Source organism: Trichosurus vulpecula, chromosome 5 (assembly GCF_011100635.1).
Source record: "Trichosurus vulpecula isolate mTriVul1 chromosome 5, mTriVul1.pri, whole genome shotgun sequence".
In the NCBI taxonomy this organism is placed as follows: Eukaryota; Metazoa; Chordata; class Mammalia; order Diprotodontia; family Phalangeridae; genus Trichosurus; species Trichosurus vulpecula.
This window is the reverse complement of record NC_050577.1, coordinates 217796851-217816110: the sequence shown is the minus strand read 5'-3', so window position 1 is coordinate 217816110 and position 19260 is coordinate 217796851. Positions and strand designations below refer to the sequence as shown.

At 39.5% G+C, this 19260-nt stretch overlaps 1 protein-coding gene and 1 pseudogene across 1 annotated transcript in view; one reads left to right on the top strand and one right to left on the bottom strand.

The window, feature by feature from the left end:
• Positions 1–19260, top strand: part of CFAP54 (cilia and flagella associated protein 54) — a 303572-nt gene that overhangs the window by 106941 nt on the left and 177371 nt on the right. The window contains exons 28-34 of the mRNA XM_036760711.1: positions 849–971; positions 5496–5639; positions 6829–6940; positions 10469–10558; positions 11087–11213; positions 11916–12021; positions 14353–14456. Coding sequence (XP_036616606.1) covers positions 849–971; positions 5496–5639; positions 6829–6940; positions 10469–10558; positions 11087–11213; positions 11916–12021; positions 14353–14456 — 806 coding nt within the window. The remainder of the gene's footprint in view (positions 1–848; positions 972–5495; positions 5640–6828; positions 6941–10468; positions 10559–11086; positions 11214–11915; positions 12022–14352; positions 14457–19260) is intronic.
• On the bottom strand, positions 7554–7994 carry LOC118851502 (annotated as a pseudogene).

Below are 19260 nucleotides of genomic sequence, written 5' to 3'. Positions count from 1 at the left end.
TGATTTTTCCCATTTCAGAAATCAGTTTTTCTGCCCATTCTTCTTTTGGACCCCTCTGGTGGTTGTGAAGATTTTCTTTATGTTGAGCTAAAAATCTGATTCTCTGCAGCTTCTACTTGGCACTCCCTACTTTAGTCTTCTGGAATCAGAGAAAACAAGTTTAGTACCTTATATAGGATCACAAGGAAACTAATCATATCAAAATATAGACCATATAGCAAGAGCTACCTCTATCCAAAAAAAGTTGTCTGGATCCCCTCAGATCATGTGGTAGCCCGGTGAGAGTAGCGGGCATATTCCACCATACTGGTAGAGCCAATGGTTGGTAGTGTCTGGCTGTGGCAGGCCTTCAAAGGTCCTGCTAGGGGGTGTCTCTTATTTAAAACAAAGTCTGCTGACTGGAATAGGGTGGCCCAGCCTGGATGTCACAAGCGTCCTTGAAACAGAATAAAGACCGAATTGAAGTTTTAACTCTGGCTACGTTGTCCAGTTCATCAGAGGGGTCAGCCGGCAAGCTTCTCAGAGAGCTTCATTGGCTGGCTGCCATCTTGTCTATCTGCTGCTGTAGCCCCACGATGATGTTCCCTCACAGCCATTGGTAATAAAATGTGAGTCCTTGGGTCATAAGTTGCAAAGCAAAGATGATAGAAGGAAAACTGAACTACTGGTTGATTTTCCTGCTATGATACTGAACTGATTTAATTTTTAAAACATGCGATTCTCAATGTATAACATCAGTGTAACATTTCTCATTTTCTGGCTTTACAATGTGCGTATACTGAGTAGGACATTTGTTTACAGATGATCTTTATATAAAAAACAAAACAAAACATGCTTTTGTTTTTCAGATCCTAATTAAGTGTTTGGTAGTTTTGCAAGAAATCCCAAATGTTAACTTTCCCAAGAGACAGATGGGGAATTTTGAGAGTATCCAGCATATGATCGCATGTTCTGTTTATTACACGACAAAGGTACTCATCTGGTGATGTGACCTGGGGTCCGAGAGTTGAGAACACATTGAGAGAATGAGAACTCTCTTCTAGAAGGCGCAGTCTGGTAACAAAGGACACTTCCCGTCACAAAATCAGACAGTCTGATTAAAATGCTTCTGATGTTATTGTCCAAGTGACCTACTTCTAGATAGAATATTAAAGAGACAAGAAAATACATGGGACAAAATGAAGACTCTTCTGACAAAGATGCACCTAATCTTGTGATACTTTTCCAAGTAAAACTTTCATGTTTTCAGAACGATAGCTGCATGTCAGTGCCAGCACTACGTGTGAGCATGCAGATTTTTTTTAGAGCTTATAATCTTGAGAATATCTTCTTATACTCCTTATGATCACAAACTACTTGTTTGTCCTCATTGTAGATGGACGTGGGGGAAGAAGCTGATCAGGGGATGCTAAATCTGGGCATTGAGACTCTGGGCGATACACTGGGGTGGGGTGGCAGGTGTGGGAGAGGGTCCATCTGCAAGCCAGGCTTAGATACTGACCTGGCTTCTCCTGAGGCCCAGAGCCGGGCTCAGTATGTGGTTCGGGTTAAGGCAGGGCAAGTAGACGTCCTTAAGCATTAGTGGGACCTGTTTCCATTTGAGTTTTGGCACCATTTAAATCCAGAATCCGCACATTTTTTTTAAATAAAAGGTTTATTATATTAGAACGGAAGTTTGATGTAACTGAAAAGCACTAACATGGTCATAGTAACTCTAAAATCAGAATATTATTATAAGAACATATTCTGACAACTGTATTTCAATATAACTGATTTCCTCCGTGATCCTCTGTATTTTATGCATATAACAACAACAATAATAATAGACAATATTTATGTAGCTCCTACTGTGTAGATACTGTGTTAATGAGGAGACAGATGATGGTGATAATGATAGCTAGCATTTAGTACTATGATAAACATTTTACAATTATTATTTTATTCGATCCTCCCAACAACCCTGCTAGGCAGGTTCTGTTATTATATCTCCATTTTACAGATGAAGAAACAGAGGCAAATAAAAGTGAAATGACTTGCCCAGGTTCACACAGGTAGGGAGTGTCTGAGGCTGGATTTGGACTGAGGAAGATGAGCCTCCTGACCCTAGGTCCAGTGCTCTGTCCACTGTGCCCGCCTAGCTGTCCCCATTAAACCACATCATTCTGAGAAGGCATCCATAGGCTTCATGAGATCGCTCAAGGGGTCCAGGACCCCAAAAAAGGTGATGACTCCTTGTACCGGTTGGATAAGAGCTCTAGATTTTAGAGATATCTCTCCTCTGGTGGGAGAAGCAAGTGGAGGAAGAGGGGAGGGAAGAGGGGGACGTGGGCCAGGAAATTTGTTAGAAACCATCAGTTTGACAGGAAATGGTGCTTTTTCATGATAGTAGTATTTAGGTGTTACCTCCCAAAAGCCCAGAGATCTGTTTGGTCTTAATATCGTGGTTATGCAAGCTAGTGAAGTCCTGAGTTTAAGAGGTCCAATTATCCTTCCTCGTCCTCTCTCTCTCTCTCTCTCTCTCTCTCTCTCTCTCTCTCTCTCTCTCTCTCTCTATCTATCTTTGTTTTTGTCTAGACTTGTGATCTCATTGACACAGCGAGCTTCCAGTGAGGAAACTTCCCCCTAACAGTGGAGTCTGACACCTTTTCTGCACTATACAGCTTTAGAAATTGGCCAGGCTACCTCAGAAACTGTGGAGGCATCGGGTATAAAGTTCCGGACCTTTTTCAAAGTCAAGATGATCTTGTACCCCATGAACTTTCAAATACATAAAAAAGGAGACATTTCTCTAATGTTTTAGAATTTGTAAAGCACTTTACACTAGTAAGCTCCTTGAGGGTAGGGACTGTCTTTTGCCCTTTTTTGTATCCCCAGTGCTTAGTACAGTGCCTGGCACATAGTAGGTGCTTTACGTTTATTTACCGGTCATCTCACTTGAGCCTCAAAATGTCCCTGCAGAGAGGTGCTTTCAGCTCTTATCCTCATTTTATGAGAAGTTAAATGCCTTCTCCATAGTTTCACAGATAGTGTCAGAGGCAGTATTTGAATCCAGGTCATCCTAAAGCCAAGTCCAGTATTCCATTCATTATACTAAGTTGCATCTCGAATTAACACTTCTTATAGACCACTACTTAGCACATACTGATCCCCATGGGTCATATATTGATGTAGTTTTAAAATATGTTATGTCTTAATGTCTTTTAATTTATTTTGTTAAATATTTCCCAGTTATATTTCAGTCTGTTTCAGGCCACATTTGTTGTGGGCCACATGAGGTCTGCAGCCACCTTATATGATACCTCTGTTAGACCTACTTTGGCCCTTCTTAGAACCTTGTTCTTTGTAGGATGATTTAAATGGTCAAGCCCATTTGGGACTCACATGGCTCTCTTCCATTTTCAAGGACATAAAAAATTGGCATCCTCTTTAGATTTCTCAAATTGTCTTTTCTGAGTGGCAATGGATTTTGGAAAAGTTGCTAGAATTCCAGATGAAGTAGCAACGCTGTGATCCACTATCTTTAATTTTTTCATTAATTTTGTTGTGTCACTTTTCATGTCCTGGAAATGCTCAGTCTGAATGTCTCTTTGTTTTTCTTCTTTAGCTGCTGAGAGACAGGTGTGAAATAGTTGATAGAAGTCTGACCTTAGAGCCAAAAAACACTGGGTTCAGTCTCTCCTCTGTGTGACTCTGTACCCCCGACAGCACTGTAGGATTAAAAGTTTCAGAAAGGGTCTTGACTAGGAGTTTCCTTATCTAGAAGTTCTTAATTCTGATGAAATCACAGGTCAGATCCTTCCTACCTGGGCGGATACATGAAATATCATTGCATATATGTATAGACATGCATATGCATGCATGCATATATGTATAGATATACATACACACATGCATATATGTATACACACGGATTCCCCAGCACCTTGATTCTTAAGAGGAAATCTCCTCAATGTTTGCACACCAAGAGAATACCACACGTCATAAAAATCAGGACCCAGATATGTTGGCAAGCAACAACTGAGGGAAATAGGAGTCATCTCATCTCTGTCTTTAAATGTTTTTCTGCTGTATCAGTTTACCAGTTAGCATGATTTTTTACCCTAGAAGAAAGTTGTTTGCCTCATGAGATTATGCCTCAGCTTTTCTAAGACTGGACTTAATGACGATGATTCAACAATTCCATGACCGATCCATTTCATGAGGAGCTCGTGATGGGCAATCTGGACTCACCTGCCCCTGAAGACAGCCTTCCTTCATAGCTTGACATGGAATAGAGAGAAGAGGATTTGTACTCTGGGTGGATCCTCTTAGGCTTACATGTTATCAGGAATTTTCCCAGTGATACAGGAAACTCCTAGTCTTCTGTCTGTGGTGCTCATATCAGCGCCTCAGGAATAAGCTCAGACACATCTTTGCTGACCACTTGGCCTAGCACAATTTATAGGCAGCCATGCCCTTTTCAGTCTGGGAAGGAGTCTGGTACAGGTGTTCAGAGCAAGGCTCTACAAAAGGTGGAGCATATATCTCCTTTTGTGTGACTGAGCATCGCATTTCCACTGAAATGCAGAGGAGAATTAGGCTGTCCTCTTTCACCCTGCCTCCTAAATCTTTACTAAACTTCTCTCCTTGAAACTTTACAAGATGACTAGGCAGCTGGATGGCGGCATGTCAGTAGCACTGGCCTCAGAGTTAAGAAGACCTTAATTTGAATCCTGCATCAGACACTCATCAACTTTGTGACCCTGGTTGCTGTTTGTCGCTCATTCGTTTCAGTCGTGTCCCACTCTTTGTGACCCCATTTGGGGTTTTCTTGGCAAAGATACTGCAGTGGTTTGCCATTTCCCTTTCCAGCTCATTTTGCAGATGAGTAAACTCAGCCAGACAGGGTTAAGCGACCTGCCCGGAGTCACACAGCTAGTAAGTGTCTGAAGTCAGTTTTGTATTCAGGGAGATGAGTCTTCCTGACTCCAGGCTTGGTGCTCTATGACCTTGCACATCCCCCAAACTCTTTCTGATTCAATTTCCTTACCTGTAAAATGTAATAATAATTCCTTTTACCTCCCAGGGTTGTTGTGGGATCAAATGAGATAAAGAATGGAAGTGAGTACTTTATATACCTTAAAGCAGCGCATAAAGAAGGCCCACATAAGTGTTAGTAGTACTGAAAGGCACTCAGTTTTAGTGGAATCGAGTCCCAGAAGGATATGTCCTGCCCAAGGACATTAAAAAACATTCAATGAAGTTCTATTCCATAAAGTCATGCAGATAAACTTTCATTGATAGTTGACAAATGTAATCAGGAGCTGAATTCTTGAGGAACTTGGGTTTGTTAGTAAACTTGATCCTTTTAAAAGTGTCATCATCACATGCTAGTGGGCTCTTACACTTCCAAAATTTGTGTGTCTTCTAAAGTTTTGAAAAAAGAAAATGAAACATGTTACTTGAAAAGATTCAGGTGCATCCCTCAAAGGCAATTAATAGATCTTTCTTTTCAGGTGTTGCGCTCTTGGAAGGAATTTGACCTTGCAGTGATAATTATAAATTTTGGGAAAAAGTTGCTGGATATCTCACAAGGATTATTCTCAAATGTTGGTAAAACTTCCTTTAGTGATGATGAGCAAGATGAAGTAGTGGAAGAGGTGATTATTTTATTTTTCAGTTTTCCTTCATACAGATGCTTTCTTGGGTCTTTATAAGGGACATGTGATAAGGAACATGTGCTTGTTGGGGGATGCTGGTGGTAGTTTGAACAGCAAGAACTTATGTGTAGGATATGAACAAGGATGACTTTTCTTAAAATTGGACGCTGATCTTTAGTTGGGTTTCAAATATATATATACACACACACATACACACATGTGTATATGAACATATGTTTCTGTAGATATATATTATTTATATATTTTAATAATATATTATAATATATAAATTTGTACATGCATGCATGTACATGTGTATATATACATATATACATACATTTATACATATGTGTATGTATGTGTGTATATATACCATATTTCACCACATAATTGTTGCAGATTTTATGCCAGATTTTTGCAAAAAAAAAAAAAAAGTGGATTGTGCGGCCATTATGTGGAGCTTTTAAAAAAATGGGCCGGTATTACATGCTGTTCAGAGAGCACAATCACTTTCAGCTTGAAGCCCGTTGAATAGTTTTTATATTATTTATTTATTTTATTTTTCTGTGTCAGTACCTTTCATGGATAATTGGATAAAATCCAGTATTTTGAAAAGACAGGAAACTTTAAAATGCTTTCTTACCTCTTTGGTTTGTAAGAAGGCATTTATGAATGGAACAGGAAATTAAAAAAAATCAACTCTTCATTTCTCTATTTTCATAAACCAGTATTCTTTGGAACTGTTTCCCTTAGTCACATTGTCACTTAAAGGAAGTTAGCAATGTGAGCTCTCACGCTCATATCCTCAAATAGGAATCACTTATTAATTGCATGCAATCAAATCTAAAAATTCTATCTAGTTTTGCTAGGTTTAGAAAAAAATGATTTGAAAATGCAAGCTTTTAAATAATCAGCCTTATAATTTAGTATTGTTATCATCAGTCCTTTTGAAAGTATTTTATTGCAAGGACACCACCACATTTTTGTTTAAGGTGAAGGGTTCCCCTATTGTTAAAAGTTGGAGAACCACAGAGTGAAGCTATGTGCATCATGGCTTTCTAAGTCTTAGATTCATTTACTAACTACAAAAACCAGATTTTGAAGATATACTATCTGTGTCGGGGGTGGGGGATGTCTAGCAGTAGAATGTGACTGCTGTTTCTAAGTCTCTGCAATGGTACACTCCTAGGGCATCTCCATCAAGAAAGGGAAGAAGTCCAAGGCCCAGGTTGTCATGCTGGACAAAATCAGCGAACAGCTCAACCTCATGGAAGCCCAGCTGCTCAAACTGACAAAACAATGTAGGAGCTTTCTTGCCTTCTCTGCCCCTCTGCTCCACTTTCTTTTCATATTTAGGGATCTTCTCAAATACATCAATGAGGAGCAGATGGGAAGGGTGGTGGGCTGTGGGACTGTCCATGAGTGATTTATTTCAACAGGAACCATAGAAGAACAAGCTGAATTAGGTCATTGGACTATTCTCATTTGATAATAGGCCAGGGTCCCAGGCTTGGCACTGAACATTTTTGTTGTTCGGTTGTTTCAATAGTGTCTGACTCTCCATGACCCCATTTGAGGCTTTTTTTTTTTGTTATGAAAGCTTTATTTTATAATCTCTTCCCGAATACATTTTAAAGTCTGCCCCTGGTTTAAAAGAACATAAGCTGAATGAATCTTTTAGGGTTTCCAGTGTGAAAAGGGCTCCCCCAGCCTCCCACCTGGTAAAGAAGCCCAGCTACCTCTCCTCTTGCCATGCTCCTGAAATGTGAAAAGACATGATTACCAAAGAAGGTGAACAGCTTGGGGAAGTTCTTACACTGGCCATCTTTGTTATTGGTGTAGCTGAGTTACCCCCAGCCCTTCCTTGGGCAAAGCGCCCCAGCGGTGTTGGTGGTGGCCGAGGCTCCATCGCCTTCACTGATAATGCACCACCCGGGAAAAGATCCCCGCCGGCTCCTTCTCATCCCCTAGAGCGTCTGCGAGGCCTTTTTTCTCTCCTCTTGGCCAAAGCAGTCAAAGACTTGAAAGTCTTGGGTTCCTAAATAGCCAGGTCAGCAAGGACTTTCCTGTTGAGCTCCACCTGACACTTGATCAAATTGCTAATAAATGATGGATACTTGTTCTTGGGAAGCAGCTGTAATTCGATTAATGCAAAGCGTTCCCATGTTCCTCTTCTTCAGTCTGCTGGCATTGGTACATTTCGCGAAGGCTCTATGCACTGCCCTGACAGCCAAACTGTTAACACTGATTTTTCCTTCCCCGAAAGTGTCGGGCGTACTTCAGCTCGTCCTAGACCCGCCAGTAGCTGTTGGTGAGGCGGGCGTGCACCCTCAGCGGTGCCGTGAGCTGCACCATGGCTCCCTGGCTATTCTGGGCGGCGGGAGCCCCAGGTGGCAGCGGCCATATACCCATTTGGGGTTTTCTTGGCAAAGATACTGGAGTGGTTTGCCATTTCCTTCTCCAGCTCATTTTACAAATGAGGAAACCGAGGCAAACAGGATTAAGTGACTTGCCCAGGATCACACAGCTAGTAAATGTCTGAGGAAGGAATTGAACTATGAAGATGAGTCTTCCTGATTCCACGTTCATTACTCTGTCTTCTTTGGAGGGGAGAGAGTTTTGTTTTCTCCTGAATAGACCAGACTTGTGGCTTTGTCAAACAGGACCCTAGACCCCTAACAGGGTGTGAAGGAATGAAATAGAACCAACACCCTGAGGACAAAGGCTTTTCTGAGCTATTTGTGTGGGGCTGGAGCAGCCATTTGAAGATTTAGGTGAACTCATCTAGCTTTGGGAAGGCAGTAAGCCCCTGTGGAAGGTCCTGTGCTCATTGGGTACCCAGTACATCAGCGATGAGACCAGGGGTGAACTCAACTGCTATGTCTCCTCCTGTGCCTGACTAGACAGCATCTCTCAGTGACCTGTTTCTCCCTATCATCTACTTTTGTCTTTTTCTCTTCCCACATTTGGTGACATGGTAGACAGAACAGATAGAGGGCCAGCCTTGGGGGCAGGAAGATTTGGGTTCAAGTTCTGTCTCTGACATCTGCTGGTTGTGTGACCACAAGCAAGTCTTACTGCCCCAGTCAGCTAAGGAGGGAGGTAGAAAGGAGTTGCTGGTCCTTTTCAGTGGAAGGAGCTTCCATACTTGGGAGTTTCATGCAATGAAGTCACAGCTTTGAACTCTCCTTCCCAACCCCACCCCCCCACCCCCAACTGTCCATTGTCCTTTTCAAGTTAAACTTGGAGCCAGTGTTCTCTATTTTTCCCTTCTTAGTCAGCAAAGACCCCATAGAAGTATAAACCTTCACTCTCATTATACTCTATAAAAATAAAAACACCTTGAAAATATAGTGCATTTAATTAGACATATATTTGTGAACATGTGAGGAATTTATGTTTCTTAACCATGCATATCTGTTACAGGTTTGGTTTCTCTTTCTTTTTTTCCATAATGGTGGTGGGAGGGAGGGAGGGAGGGAGAGAGAGAGAGAGAGAGAGAGAGAGAGAGGGAGAGAGAGAGAGAGAGAGAGAGAGAGAGAGAGAGAGAGAGAGAGAGAGAGAGAGAGAGAGAGAAAGAGAATAATTGCTTGTTAATTGAAAAAAGAAAAAAAAATTGATTGCATTCTAGAAATATGAATTAATCACAGTTGCAACATAAATAAAATAGGAATTCTAATTAGGTACAATAAAGCCTTAATTTTTTTCTACAATTATAGTCACTGACACTTAGGTAGCCCTTTCAAGCATATCATGCTCTTCACATATAACTTATTTGAACCTCCCAGCATCCATGTGAATTAAGTACCATAAACATTATTATCCCTGTTTTACAGATGGGGAAACTGAAGATAGGAGAGGATAGGTGACTTACCTATAGTCACAAAAACCTTAAACCCAGTTCACTCAGAAGCTCATAGATTGGACCACAATAGGTCCCCACCCAAGGTCCACTTAATGGCTGTATTTTGGGCCCTCCTGGCTTAGAGTGAATGTCAATGGTAACTGTTTCTCTTTGGAACAGCAACCCTGAGGGTCTTCCCCTCCCCACTTGATTTTTTTTCTTTTCTAATTAAAGGGGCCATCCCTTGACTCACTTCTTAAAGAGGCCTATTCACTGAATGGGCATTACCTCACTCTAAGTGAGTACATGAAAAGGCCTTAGCCTAAAAGGGCCAAGGTCTCCAAAAACATCCTGGGTCATCTCCAGTCATCCTGGTGAGTATCAGGCTGGTGGACCCAGATGACTCTGGAGGAGAAAGTGAGGCTGGTGACCTTGCCTAGCCCTCCCTCACTCAAATCAAAGTCAACTGCAAGTCATGTCATCATTTCCCTGATGCCATGGTCCTCTTCGAAAACAAAGGACAAACACAACAACAGCAACAACCTAGCAAGTAAATATTAGAGTTGAGACTCAACTCCAGGTTCTCCTGACTCAGCGTCCAGTCTTCTATGCTCTGGGTCACACTGCCTCTCTTTTGTTATGTTAAAAATGTATATTAAGCGAGATGTTATAATTTTAGGGCTTCTACATTTTGCATTCAGTTATACACATCTGTTATTAATCAGGGTACTATATTCCCCCTATAATATTTTGCTTAATATAACTTCAGACTCTCCCATGTTCTGAAAATAATAGACTTTAATAATTAAAAACTCATTGGTTTCTCTTTGTCTCTAAAACTCTCATGATATAAAATCATACTTGAAAACACATTATGAGGAATTAAGATACCTGAGTTTTTCTTCTCTGTCACCCCAAGAAGTAATTTATCCATCTGTGTTTTTGTATTACTTAGAATATTTAATTCATGTTTGTTTTAATTTAGATGCCTTTATGGAACTCACAGGAGCAGAAGATCCTCTTTTTCTCTACCCTATAATTTTAACTTGGACACTCAGAGGTGCCATGAGAGAAGGTAAATGCCTTTTGGGTCCTTAACCTTTGTTAAGCTTTGCGGGCTTAATGTTCCCGGGTTTGCTCTTGGTTTCATATGTAAAAGTGATGGTGGCCAACAGGTACCAAAGGCAAAGGCTTGGGGGAGCCTCCATGGGTTCACATTTTGATAAAGACTTTTGCTGTTGAGCAACTAGGCACCAACAAGAGCCTTTCTACAATCTTCTTCCAATAGTCTTTGAATCATATTTAGCATCATCAATGCTTAATTTCTAAGTATCAGGCTCATTCAAAGGATAGCCATCCATTTCTTAGCTCTTTCAGCCAATCACATTGTGAATAAAATCCTTAAGAGGTCTTTTCCATGGGCTGTTCTCACTGATGTGTTTAGAAAGTGAATGATGGAAAGGGACCTCAGACAAAGAGTATTACCTGAGTCATTTACTCTTGCAGGTTTTCTGTAAAATGAGAAATCTAAAAGGTAAATTCATAAAGTGGCTCATGATCAACAAAATTCATCCTGATATATTGACTTCTTTTGCTTATACAGTAATGAAATTCAAGAATAAACCTCGTTTTCTGGAATTCTTTGTTCAAGTTATAACAAAATGTATTCATGAAGAGAAATTTAACTATGTGGTGGAGATGTCATATACTGTTCAAAACTTCCTAAAAAGGTACTTGTAATGTCAATATTGAGAAATGTAACTGTTTTGTTGGATTTTCCTTATGGGCCATAATTGTAGATCTTGCAGAATAATGTTTGAGTGCCAAAACAAGGAAATCCTTCCCCCAGACAAGATGTTGAAGCCACAAATAATTCGGAGATTTTTGTTTACTATTTTTCCTATTGTCAGCAGTCATTTATTAAATGCCTAATATGCACTAGGCACTGTGCTATATATAACATCACATAATCTAATAATACCTTATTTACATGTATAAATAATATAACACAATATAATAATGCATAATCTAATAGTATATAATTTTTCAATAAACTTTCATCCTTGTTTCTTGAGTAGTGAAAATCTCATTTTCCATAGTCCACTGAATTTGTTATGACCAGGGGTGCGATAGCTGATTATATTAATAATATAATATATAAATAATAATATATTATATATATGCATAAAACTCCTTGGATAAATTAAATGGTTGGTGGGAGGTTTTTAGGCCATAATCCAGTTTCAGTCAAATTCGTCATATATTCTGAGAAATCAGAAATAGCTTGGGAGCAATCATTTTGTCTTAATATTTATAAAAATAAATCAACAGGACATGTATAGTTTTCCTAATTTAACTTCTTAGACTATGACTAACTTATTATTTCCGTATCAAGAGAATTGACAACTTTATTTCTGTTATTTTTGTATTAGGAGAAATGACAACTTTCTTGGAATAAAGAAAAGTGCAGCTGCAGAAACTACTCCAGCTAATGAAGACCCAAAGAAGTACAAGGCAGCTGCCATGGAGATTCAAAAAGTAAATCTCACTCTGGTTTCTTATTGTAAATGAAGCAATGCAAACCTGAACAAGAATTCTCCTTTATTTAGCCCTAAGAGCAGTTTATGGATACAATGTAGAAAATCCAAAGATTTTCCTACTGTAAATCTTGCTTTTGAAAATAAAATAAAATATAGCTCGCAACATCAAAAGGGGAGAGATGGTAGATCTATTTAAATTCACAATATGTGTGTATATTTCTTGAGGTGACACTTTTATAATTAGTGTAGGTATAACATTATCATTATGTACAATAATACACATTAGTGTTTCTTTTGTTGGCTTGGTAAATAAGCTTAGTTGTGAATTTCTTTTCTTCCTTCCTTCCTCCCTTCCTCCCTTCCTTCCCTCCTTCTCTCTCTCTCTCTCTCTCTCTCTCTCTCTCTCTCTCTCTCTCTCTCTCTCTCTCTCTCTCTCTCTCATTATTGTAATAAGTAATACAGAAATGTGACCCTCCCCCATGGGGTACTATGACCTGATCGTATACATTAGCCAGGACCAAGTGTTTTCACCCCAACACTCATCCCAGTCCACTGTTTCAGGGTGTTCTAGGGAGCCCCCCAGGTCTGGCTGTGTCTCTGCCTGTCCCTTCTGTGGGGAGCCTTGCCCCTTTCCTTATTTTCAGGTTTCGATGGTTGATTCATTGCATTAAATTACAGCTCAGCCCTCACTCATCCCTCTCCAGGACACTCCTCTTGTCCAGTTCCTTCTGGATTTCATCTGAGTTCAGTTACAAAAACAACTCTGGATCACTCTTTAATTATTTTTTTTTTCTTTTTCATTCACATCCTCGTATGATCTTCTGGGGAAGAGATGCCCCCTACTCAAACAGATCTCTTCACTTCCTGGATTGTCTCACTGATTATTAATACTGAGAGAGGCCTATGATAGGGATGTAGGCTTCCTGATGGTATTAGCAGACCCGGAACATAGTCTGAGTTGAGGAGAGAGAGATTCTCCTTGGATGGAGAGGTCCTAGAGATGCCATTGTGTGGGTATCCCATTATTCTAGCCTCATCATCCTGCCAAGTACAGGCCTCTCTTGGACAGTTCTAATAATTATGGCAGCTAGGTGGTACCATAGATGGAACCTTGCCCTGGGTTAGGAACACCTGAGCTCAAATCCAGCCTCACACACTAATCAGTTGTGTGATTCTGAGCAAATCTCTTAACCCTGTTTGCCTCAGTTTCCTCATCTGTAAAATGAACTGGAGAAGGAAATGGGAAACCACTCCGGTATCTCTACCAAGAAAACCCCAAATGAGGTCACCAAGAGTAAGACATGACTGAAAAATGACTCAACAACAGTGACAAAATAATTAGGAGGTTTGCCCTGGTATTGAGTCAAAATCTGCCCTGTAGCTTCCTTCTATTATTCCTCAGTCTACCCTCTGGTGCCAAGCAGTACAGTTCTAATCCCTCCTCCCTACTATAGCATTTCAGATTTTTTTTTGCCAAATATAGAACTTTGGAAAACAGGTTTTTTTTTATTTTTTTAGTAATTTATTTTTAGTTTTCAACATTCACTTCCATAAAATTTTGAGTTTTGAATTTTCTCCCCCATCCTCTCCTCCCCCCTCCCCAAGACTGTGTGCAATCTGATGTAGGCTTTCCTTATGCATTTATAATAAACATATTGTCACATTAATCATGATGTAAAAAAGAGTTAGAACTAATTGGAGGAATCACGAGAAAGAAGAAACAAAACAAAACCACAAAAGAAAAGGAGAGCAAATAGTATGCTTTCATCTGCATTCAGACTCCCCAGTTCTTTCTCTGGATGTGGCTTTTGCAGTTGTCTTAGGTCCTTGCATTGCTGAGAAGAGCTAAGTCTGTCAGGGTCAATCATAGCACAATGTGGCTTTTACTTTGTACAGTGTTCTCATGGTTCTGCTCATTTCACTCAGCATCAGTTCCAGGCTTTTCTGAAGTTTGTTTGCCAATCATTTCTTAAGGCACAATAGTATTCCATTACATTTGCATGCCACAACTTGTTCAGCCATTCCCCAATTGATGGGCGTCCCCTCAATTTCCAATTCTTCTCCACCACAAAAAGAGCTGCTATAAATATTTTTGTCCATGTGGGTCCTTTTCTCGTTTTTATGATCTCTTTGGGATAGAGACCTAGAAGTGATATTGCTGAGTCAAAGGGGGAAAGGATTTTTGATGTCAATCTCCATTTTGTTGTATGATGAAAACAATGGATCATAGTCACCTATGATAAGTTAGCTTTAAAAAATGTGCCCAAGTCACTCTATTGAAAATTTGTTTGCTCTGTAACATAATTGGCTGTTTTTGTCATCTCCCAAGGCCACAGAGATACAACCTGTGAAGCTAAAATCCAGGAAAAGAGGTGCTCTGAAAGACTATTTTGCCAAACGCCCGTCACTGTCAGAATTGCCAGATCTGGATAAGTAGGTTCATTTCTCAGAAATTTGCTATTTTTCTGTGTTCTGAGTCATATGAATGCTGAATCACTTTATTTACATGATAAAATTTTGCTGGATATTGGTTTTTCTTGTTTGCAAACTTTGAAAGTGGTTATACTTATTATTGGTTTAAGCACATTTAAGTTAGTGTCCTGTTGGACACTTTTTCAGCTGGTCTGTCTGAGCCTCTAAATTATACATGTTTTTTTTGACATTTACTTACTTTATAGAGAATTTACGAGGTAACAAGCTTGATGGTGTTTGTCTTTCTTATATATATATGTGTGTGTGTGTGTGTGTGTGTGTGTGTGTGTGTGTGTGTGTATGTGTGTGTGTGAGATGGATAGAATTCTTCTGCTGTGTTATTATGAATTTTAGCCCCTAGTGTAGGGGATTGGGACTTAAATTGAGGAAGACCAGATGGAACTCAGGTTGGATCTTCTGATTCATGCTAATTGTGTGACCCAGGCCGAGTCACTTAATTTCAGTGCCCCAGGCAACTCTAAGACTCGAGCTACCAAGCGTTAGTGATCCTTGGCACTGGTAGCGGGAGCTTCTCTTCCCATACCATCATAATCAAAAGTTCAAGCCTATATGCTGGTTGTCCCAGAAGTCTTAGTGCAGCTTTAAGTTGTTAAAGCTTTAACACCCTGTGTGTCTATTTCCTTCCCTGCTCTCCCCCTCTCTCTTTCCCTTCCTTCCTTCCTCCTCTTCTTCCCTTTCTCTGTCATTTTCTCTCCCTCCCTCCCTTTCTCCTCTTCTTCCTTCTTCTTTCTCTCATTCAAACATACAGTTCTTTATTCCCCATATGAAACCACATAATTCAGCTGGCATAGCAATAGCATGAGATTCAGAGAAATCTGAATCTGAATCTCTTTCCAACATAGTGTCTTCACAAAAAAATAAGCTCCTTGCATGGACTAATGGGAGCTAATTTTTCTATATAAGACAATGGTCGGAGGGGCACTTTCTCCTTGGTTCTCCTGGCTTTAAGCAGATAACATATTTAAGCAAAGAACAACAGATAACAGTGCTGGTGTTTAAGCTTTGGTCTTATACTAGTTATAGTTGTGGCCAAAAGCAATGTTATTTGGTACCAAAATAAGGGTTTAGGGAGTGAATGAAAAAGCATTTATTGAGTGCTTATTGTGTGCAAAGCTCTGTACTAATTGCCGAGGAGTAAGATGGCCCCTGATCTCCAGGAGTGCATGTTCTAACAGGAGAGACAACCCATGGGAGCTTTCACTTACAAGTCAGATGGAATCATCCTATGGCCCTTAAGGTGAAGCACCAAAGCAAAGGGTTCATGCCTTTTCTCAAAAGTAATTTCCACTCATAAAATCCTATTGGTTTTTGATGTTGAGCCATTGGACAGAGCCAAGGAGTTGAGTGGTGAGAGCTTCCCTTTATGGGTTTTCAGCAGCTGTGGCTGCAGGAGTGGTGGCTAGACTGCCCCTCCACAGGGGTTACCAGCTAGGATGATGCCTGTTGGGGCTAGGCTGAAAACAGGACCTTGCGCCTTGTTGGTGTTTGGAGTAAAGGCAGGTGGGAGAGGAAGGACAGCCTCCATCTCTAAGGCCTCTTGAGCTTGCCTGCATATTGGGGGAAGTTGGTCAACAGTTAGTGTTGACTATGGAAAGGAAGATGGCCCCTTTTCTGCAGTGACTATTCTCCTCAATGATGGCTTCAGGGGCAGGAGGCAGAGGCAGTTATCCAGAGAACACTGCTATTCCCAAGGCTCTTGGGTACAGATTCCTGCACTGTCTCTTTTGGGTACGAGGGAACATGGTGGTCAAGGTGATATGGTGGTGGTGGTTTGACTTGCCCATCACATTCTGCCTCCTGTCTCTCCCTTGGTTAGGCTGGTTTCCTGGCCCCGTAGGGGACACCCTGACCAGGTGAGCCATCGTGTAGTGGTAATAAGCTGATGCTTCCCTTCCCAGCTGCTAGTCCTTTGAGGTTTGTGATCAGTCTTTCTGAGATGTCTCATGTCCTGCTGAAGCAATGAAAGGCACATTCTGTTTGTGTTCTTCAATGTATCATGAACCTCATTTTGTCCAACTCTTTTATTTTTATTTATGAGCAAACCTGACATGTCCAAGATCACATAGATAGTTAAATATCCATGCCAGAATTCTCTTCAGTTACCTTGTCATAACCATGTCCAAAGAGCTAACTCACTTTGAGGTTGGGCATGGAGGACTGGTTCAGTGGTATTTCTACCAGGTCAGTGAAAGCTAACCTGCTGTGGGAAGCTCCCTCTGATTCCCTAGTCAATGGAAAGTCTAAATGCTATTAAAATGCTATTAAACATTTTAAACAGGAATTAACTATCCTCTGGGTACCAAACGAAGACATTTGTGGTAGAAATAAAGTTGTTTGAAATCTCTGACCCTATATCTCTAACAATAACTGATACTGGACATTAGTGGGATTAATTGTCTAATATCCAGCACTTATTTAATGAAATTAGTGAGTTTCATCTAACGTCAGTCTAACATCTATTAATTCCTATATTTATACATACATTAATATCTGACTTATATTTAGGATATTTTTTCCCTTTTTGTTTCATTTGGTTAATGGTACCAAACTATTCATAACTGTATGGATTTTTTCTCATTTTTATGGCATCCCATCATTCCATTGTATCAGTGACTCAATTTCTGCATCCATTGTCCAATCCTTGAGCGTACAAATTGTTGATAGTTTTTTCCTATTAGAAGGAAATATGGTGCATTTTTATTGTTTTCAGTGTTCATATTTTGTTTAATGTAGCACTTTGTTGAGCCTGAGCATTTGCTAGTTACATATTTTTGAGGTTTGATCTCAACAGTTGATTAAATGTGTTACTTAACACATTTGTAAAAAATCTTATACATTCACCTAGGTGTTTTAAAAAGCTATTACAAAAATAGCATCTATTTACAAAGGCAAATAGCCAAGTAAATATAAAATCGGTGGAGAAAAATCTTAATAAAACTTATCGTTTTCATAGGATAGAACCAAACAAAGTTCCAGAAACCAAACAGACAAGAAGTACATTTTCTCTTTGATCCCTCCCAAGTCTGGCTGGGGTTATGGTGCTTTGAGCTTTTTTGGCTTTTTGAGATATAGTTGCAGTTGAGCTGTATGCTGGTCAGGTTCTCCTAATCTCACTTTTAATCATTTAATAGAAATCTTTCCCTGTTTCTTGGTATTTATGTCTCTCATTTTTATTCCATCATATTATTCTATTGTGCCAATGAATTATAATTTATGCGATGTTCTCCAGCCATTCAATGTGTTTTGAGTTATTTTCCCCTGTTAAAAATAAGTAGTATGAGTGAGTATTTCTGTACAGGTATGAGTAGTTTGGGATTAATATTAATTACTAAGTGCCAGGTGCTATGCTGAGTACTGAGGATCCAAATAGAAAAAATAAGACAGCCCTTGCCCCCAAGGGGCTTATATTCTAACAGAAAACAATACCAATGGGGGAGTCATATCTAGGAAAAGAGGTTTTGGACTGGGAAATCTCAGAGTTAGATGAGTGGATCCAAAGGGTAATTGATCAACACACATTTTGTGGATTTGATTACCATTCCAAAAGCCCAAGGTGGAAAGGTGTCGTGTGATGTCAGCACAGCAAGAAGACATCTGTGAAGCTTACTTGAGTGGTTGGGGTTGGCCTAAATTTAATGAAGGAAGTACTGCCCCAGGGTGGGACCCAGATGTCCCTTGAGGAGAGTACAAGCATGGGAGGAAAGTGAAGCATGGTCTGAGTGAGTGGCGCTGGACTAAATATGGACTAATAATGATTTTTCTTTATGATATTTGGAGGGTAAAATTGATCCAAGGTGTTACTTGGTCAATAGGGAACTTCAGTTTTGTGATTTCATTTTGTATTCACAGGTTACTCCTGAAAGTGCCTGGCACATAGTAGGTGCTCAATAAATGTTTATTGATTGATTGATGTTTGCATCACTGACAATGTATCAGAGTACCTGTTCCCTTGCAGTTCCACTCCCGTTAAGATTTTCTTATTTTTTCTTAACTTTGCTATTCTAGTGGTCATATAATGATATCTTTGGGTTGTCTTCATTTGCCTTTTTCTTTATATAAAGGAATTTGATCATTTCTAATGTATTTTTTATTGGAAAATTGCTTATTTATATTCTTTGACTATTGCTTCATTAAGAGAGGCTGTGTATTTGTCTTATAATTTATCTATCAGACTTTAATAAATTCTGGGTTTTAGACATTGATCTAAGCCATAGTTAAATATATATATATATATATTATAAATCTATGTATATATTGTAGATATAGAGATATATAATGGAAATATTTTCCCCATATCTATTTCTTTTGTTTATTTTTAGCTACATTGCTTTTTGTTGTTGTCATGGACAATTCTTTTACCTGAGTATAATCAAACCTATTGATTTTGTTTCTAGTAATTTATTCAACTCACTTGATTTTTAAATGTTCCTTTTCTCCAAGGCAATGGTTTTTATTACTTTTTCTTCTGTTTTTTATTGAAAAGTTTAGTCCATTTTCATTTAGCTTTACAGTTGTTAGCTTTCCCTTTTACAAATTCAATTGGAAGGGAATACACCTTATGTTATACTTATTATTTCTGTTGTTAACTCAAATTTAACAAAGCCACTTGGGGAAAAAAAGTCCCTTTCATTAAATTATGTGGGCATCTTTAACTTCATCTTCTCATCATTCAAAGATAAGAGTTTTGTTTGGGGCTTGCCTTGATCTCATTCCCTTTCCCACCTTACTTCTTTTCTTCCTTCTT